A 6298-nucleotide genomic window follows, 5' to 3' on the forward strand; every position below is an offset into this window, starting at 1 on the left:
GAGTGTAACGTCACATCCTGTAATGATAACACAATTTCATTTTAAACCCAGATATCAGAAATAATGCAAAACATTTGCAACAATGATTATGCACCACAAACATATCTGGTAACAAAATGTAGTTTTAGTGCTTCGTGACCCTTTAAACAAACAGCTACAGAGTAGTTTTACTTCTGTGTCTCTGCAAGCATATTATAGAGCATTTGTAATTCCCTTACTTATTACAATAAAACTGTTATTTGTTTGGTTTTATCACCTGTATAACTGTTGAATCTGTCTACACAGCACTGGTGAACTCAGCAAGCTTTAATACTTAGCATAGCTGATCTTCTCAGTGAAGAGGAGCTTTGAATGACAAGTTGCACGTAATAATGAAAGTGATGATGTCTGTTTTGCTCAAAGGGACGTCATGCGTCTCAGGACGAGGTGACGGCCTGTGCCTATCAGGCTGTGACTCTGGACCAGCAGCATGGAGGTCAGCCTGTTCAAGTGATTGTCTCCATGGGAAAGGAACCACGGCACTTCATGGCCATCTTCAGGGGCAAGACGGTTATCTTCGAGGTAGTGCATTATTTACTTTAGATAGAGATTTTTTGAAAGACATTAGGTCAGTAATCTGTCTGTCGTAATTCAAACATTAATTGGACTAAATATTAGATGGCAGCAGGTACAACTACTATCTTGATCCCTTTTCAGTTTTCACTGATTGATTTTTTATGACAAATTTGCTGCGGAAAGTCGTACTCTTAATTCTGTTACAGTAGAGTAACAGTAGAGGATTTTTTTTCTTTGCTTTCATGCTATCCTACTTTAGTTTTCATTTTAAATATCCAAAAGGCCAATAACATTTTAAATAAATGCAGAGACATTTTCACTAAACCTGTTTTTTGTTTAAACCTCAGAAAAGAGCGAAAACCGTATTTTATGATTCACTTTATCTGAAAGAGGTTGCTTTTGGAATATGCTTTATAATATGTAAACAGCACTGCAAAATAGCTAATTTAGCAGATTCATCCATAATCAGTCACCTGCAGGCGGCTCTTTTCATTACTATGTAAGTGATAGTAATCCTGGCTTGTAAAGCTTCAAAATGATTAACACTATTATTCATTATTAAAATACACCATTCAAATCACCAAGAATTTACAGCACCCTAAAAGCTCACAAATCAACTGTAAAAATAAATACATAAACAAACAAACAATTAAATACATAAATAAATAAACAAACAAATAGCTCTTTAAAACCAGCAACTTAAAACATAGTATTAAAAGAAAGGTAACACTTTAGTTTGGGACCACTTCTCACTTTTAACTAGCACGCATATTACTATCATATTGGCGGTTTATTAGTGCTTATAAAGCACATATTAATGCTTAATTACTTTGCATGACCATATTCTAGATCCTTTAATCCAACCCCATACCTGAACTTAACAACTATACCTAACTATTAATAAGCATCAAATTAGGAGTGTCTTGAGGCAAAAGTTGTAGTTAATAGTTAATTATAGTGAGAATTAGTACTAAAGTGTGACCAAAATAAATAACAGTGGACACCAAATGACTCAAAATGATAAAGAAGGTCATAATCGCAAAATTCGTGCAACAACCTCTTTTTTTTAAAAAAGCAAAGTATTATGAAGTTATCATTAAGTTTAAACTTTTTTTTTTTCACCTATACATTATGTGCTGCTTTTACATTATAAACTGTGATAACATTATAAATTGCTACAGTGTGTTCATAATGTGATGCATTTCTCATAACCCATTACATTATGTGCAAACTTTGACAGGGAGGCACGTCCAGAAAGAGCGCCCAGGAGCCAGAGCCGCCCATCCGCCTGTTTCAGATCTGTGGCTCTCACCCAACCAATTCAAAAGCTATAGAGGTGCCAGCTCTGGTGGCTTCGCTCAACTCCAATGATGTCTTCCTCTTGAAAAGCCAGAACGGCATCTACCTGTGGTATGGCAAAGTACGCAGTCTTTCTACTATCATAACACTGATAGTATTTTATTGGAAAAGCACTCAGGAGTTGTCAAATACAGCATGCAAAGTTCATCACTACTCTCCTCATAATGGACATTATTGGGAAAGCAGTACTAAGCTCTGTATATAACCTCTCAGGGGTCCAGTGGTGATGAAAGGGCCATGGCAAAGGAGGTGGCCTCCTTTATTGGTCGAGGCTCATCAGAGGAGATCATGGCTGAGGGACAGGAGCCAAATGAGTTCTGGGAAATCTTAGGTGGAAAAGGACCATATGCAAGTGACAGAAGGTACCCCGAACTAAGAACAAAAAGAGTAAAAGATTAGAGAAAAAGGTAGAAAAGCTGTATCTATGTCAGTACCCTTACAATATAATCTAAAATGTACCATATAATATTACATGTTAGTGACTAATATGTATCTTTAAGAAAATAATATGCACCTTTCAAGGGTAAAAATTATGGTAAAAAAGGTGTGCCTTTTGAAAGGCAGTGACCCACTGATAGCTTTTGTACCTTTTCTTTCGGAGAATGTGGGGAATAAAAGTTCTTCATTGTTGGCTGTTGATGTCACGTCTTCTTAAAGATTACAGCAGGTTACTCTAGATCATCAACCACGTCTTTTTGAGTGCTCCAATAAGACCGGCAAGTTTATTGCCACTGAGGTAACCCAGTTCACACAGGATGATCTGAGAGAGGACGACGTCATGCTTTTGGACACGTGGGATCAGGTAGACCAGCACAGTTTGAACTAAAACGATACTCTGTTCCTCTGTAATGAAATAGAAAGTTTGATGGCGAAAGGCGATGTCTCTAAAACAGTACCTCCGCTATCCCAGCATCTCAATTGTAACAATATAGCAGCTGTCATAATGTAAGAGTTGACCCTAGATATCATTAGACACTAGAGTCCTAAACACAGCCTTCGGCTCTTCTAGGTGTTTCTCTGGATTGGAAATGAAGCCAATGATGTGGAGCGTAAGGAATCTGTGACAACTTGCCAGGAATACCTGCGGACTCATCCTGGATCCCGGGACCCTGAGACAGCTATAATAATGGTGAAGCAGGGCTTTGAGCCTCCTACCTTCACTGGATGGTTCACGGCCTGGGACCCGACAAAATGGAGTGTAGGTTTGATTTGCCTTGTATTAACACGGTGAAAAAGATTTACGAGCCTACTAATTAAGGAGTCATTCTCTGCAGCTGAACAAGATGCTTTGCTGTAACTCACACATGGCTTTTATCCTTGTACTAGGGTGGCAAAACCTACGAACAGCTGAAGGAGGAGTTAGGAGAGATTACATTGCCCACTAAAGTTGAATCTGTATGGTCCTATCTACTCTTATAGACCACACATTTCAGTCAATATTTGCCTGATTTGCATAAAAGGTTTGTGTTAAATTGTAATTTCTCATGACAGGAATCCACTGATGTGGAGAGTAAAACCATCTTACAATATTCACCAGAAATGCTGATTAACAAACTGTCTGGAGAGCTGCCTGAGAACGTGGACCCCGCACACAAAGAGGTGCGTAAAGCTTTAAGCCTCTCATTCACGTTTTGGTTTTCAAGCAACACAAGGCGGTCCTGTTGTAAGTAAGGAAAAAGCTGCTTTCGCTCTAAATCCTGCTGTCAGATTGTACTGTTGTCCACCAAGAAAATCTTGTCGTCATTCGGATTTATAGAGTTCCCAAAAAATTTGCCACATGCAGTCTATACAGACCTTCCTGACATCTTCCTGTCAAATTACGAGCCAGTGGCATTTTCAGATGTGGCCCATGTTGATTAATTGACCTAAATGATCCTGCTATATTGTAAGGTTCAATGTAAACGAAACTTGTGCACATAGAAATCAGGACATTCAGTTTGATCGTTGTTCCTTTTTTCTCTTCAAAACTTGTCCCAGTCAGTTTGTCAGATTTGCACAAAGTCTGACATGAATTATTTAAGGACACGCCTTGTTACATAACCAGTTTATGAGTGTGTCATGTTTGCTCTGGTTGGTTCTTGTTGTGTTTTTGCTCCACCTGTGTGTTGATTGCTCATTATCTGTAAGTTGCTTGTGTCGTCTTCTCCTACATCTGCTGAATCTGTCATCTGTTTCTGGTCCAGAGCCTCTGTCTAATGACTGGGGTTACAATGACAAAGTAGGCTTGCTGTAGTTCATATAGTAGAGCATGGCACTGGCAATGCCAAGATCATGGGTTCCATTCCTAGCAATTGTATGAAATGCATAAATGTATAGCTTCGATAAAAGCATCCATGAATGCAAATGTAGATAATGCACTTTGCATCAATTTAACTTTACAGTGAAAATGCATTCCAAAAAAGAAAGAGCACACTACTTGTGCATGTGCTGTTTAATGCAAGCGTGTTTTTTAAATCTGCAAATGTTATACATTTAGAAATTCAGAGTCATGTAAGTATTTCCATTTCACAAAACAGATTGTCCTAACACCCAAGCAAATTGCTGGTTATACTTCATAGAGTGCACATGCCTGCCAACCAAATGGATTGCAACAGAGAAAGGGAGTTATGAGAAATTTGACTGAAATATTTGAATACATTTGAATAAAAGTGTGGTGTTTCTTTGCTCAAAGCAATGTGTGCTGCTGAATATAACATTCTACTTCTTATCACCTCATTCAAGTTAACACAGTTCGCCTTCTTGATTAAAATCATTTTCATACATTTACGTCATACATTTTCCTTTTTCTGCTATTCTAGAGATATCTCTCTGACCAAGATTTCCAGGCCATATTTGGATTCTCCAGAGAAGAGTTTCACAGTTTGCCTCAATGGAAACAGAAGACCATTAAGAAGGAAAAGGGACTGTTTTGAAAATGATGTATGTTTCATAATGCTGGTGGTGGGAGGAGGGATTAGAGACACATCTAGATTTCCTATTTCAAATTTAAAGAGAAATGTTCATTTAAATATTTTGTCATGACTGATTGTGTAATAGTTAATGTGTTCCAGACGCAATAAGCATATTGCATTTTAATTGTGGGACTTATGCTATTTCTAGTGAAAGCAAAATAAAAATACGTATATTTAGAAAAGATTGTTTTGAATCTTCCTACTCCTGTTTTTCCTATGAGTGACATTATTATCTATCCAACAGCTTTTGGCTAATGTGTGTGCTAAGTGCTTTAGAATGCATAACAGAGGCAAAATATTTTTCATCTTTTCTTTTTTTCTTTCTCTCTCATGTACAGTTTGGTTAGATATGGTGCTTTGAGTGGTCAAGAAGACCGCTCACTTTTAAGTAAATTATGAAAAAACTGAAATTAAAACTCTCAAAGAGACATGCACAGGAAACAAACCTGTGGATGAGAAGTAAAATGAGTTAGAAGACAAACTGAATGTTGGCGTAGGTGAAATCTTTGTATTTTTGGAATTCCAGAAAGGGCCAATAAGAACATTAATCTGTGATATACAAATGAGAAGCCACATTCCAGGAGAAATGGTCAGACTGACAATGTTGACATCATTCATCGTCCAGGACAATGGTTCCCAACCATGTTCTTTAAGAAGATTAATGTTTTTAAAATAAATTTTTGAATACAGGAAGGAAAAATAAATAAATAGATTTTCAGCAGTTTGGTGGACTATAATTTTTACTGAAATGCAACTTTGTTCTGGGAAAACTACCAATGAAACCGTCAAACTTTCATAGATAAGTGCTTACAAACGTTACTTATCACCTTACAAATAACCATTAAAAAAACAAAAGAGAGATTAAACATAAGAGAAAAAAAGGATTTGAAAATGACACAATATGGTTTATACAGTTATTAAGGAAGATGGTTCTTTTTAGAGTTTTAGAACTGTTTTGGTAATTCAGTTATAAGGGGTTTGAAAAAGTTATCCACCCAGAACCCTCAATTCTTTGACTTTGTAATATCTACACCTTCTAAAGGGATAAATACAAAGTATAACAATGGAGATCTATTTGTAGAGGCAATACTCCCCTTGTGTCATATATTGGAATGTTATATTCAAAACACACGTGTAATAAACTAATACAATTAAAGAGGTAGCTTTCAGAATTATATATAAATTATATAGAAATCATGCTAGAATCTCTCCCTTAAAGAAAACCTTTTTTTACTGTATTTTCAACAAAATTACAAAGATGGCCATTTTATTTGTATTTTAAATTTAAATTATTTTTAAGAGATTCTTTCTTCACAAGTTATTTCTGAGAGAATTACAATGTTATTATGAGATGGCGAAGCTATGTAAAAATAATAAAGCAAAACATTTTGTTCTGATCGTTAATAAGCTAACACAAGGGAATAAATTTAATC

At 36.3% G+C, this 6298-nt stretch overlaps 1 protein-coding gene across 1 annotated transcript in view; it reads left to right on the forward strand.

Annotated features, from left to right (window-relative positions):
* Positions 1 to 4955, forward strand: part of LOC107698837 (advillin-like) — a 16804-nt gene extending 11849 nt beyond the window's left edge. Inside the window, exons 13-20 of the mRNA XM_016499961.1 lie at positions 403 to 561; positions 1796 to 1975; positions 2128 to 2276; positions 2572 to 2716; positions 2924 to 3112; positions 3241 to 3309; positions 3406 to 3513; positions 4713 to 4955. Of these exons, the coding sequence (XP_016355447.1) occupies positions 403 to 561; positions 1796 to 1975; positions 2128 to 2276; positions 2572 to 2716; positions 2924 to 3112; positions 3241 to 3309; positions 3406 to 3513; positions 4713 to 4826 (1113 nt within the window). The 3' untranslated portion in view covers positions 4827 to 4955. The remainder of the gene's footprint in view (positions 1 to 402; positions 562 to 1795; positions 1976 to 2127; positions 2277 to 2571; positions 2717 to 2923; positions 3113 to 3240; positions 3310 to 3405; positions 3514 to 4712) is intronic.
* Positions 4956 to 6298: the final 1343 nt, after the last annotated feature.

This window comes from Sinocyclocheilus anshuiensis, unplaced genomic scaffold (assembly GCF_001515605.1).
Source record: "Sinocyclocheilus anshuiensis isolate Anshui unplaced genomic scaffold, SAMN03320099.WGS_v1.1 scaffold638, whole genome shotgun sequence".
NCBI lineage: Eukaryota > Metazoa > Chordata > Actinopteri > Cypriniformes > Cyprinidae > Sinocyclocheilus > Sinocyclocheilus anshuiensis.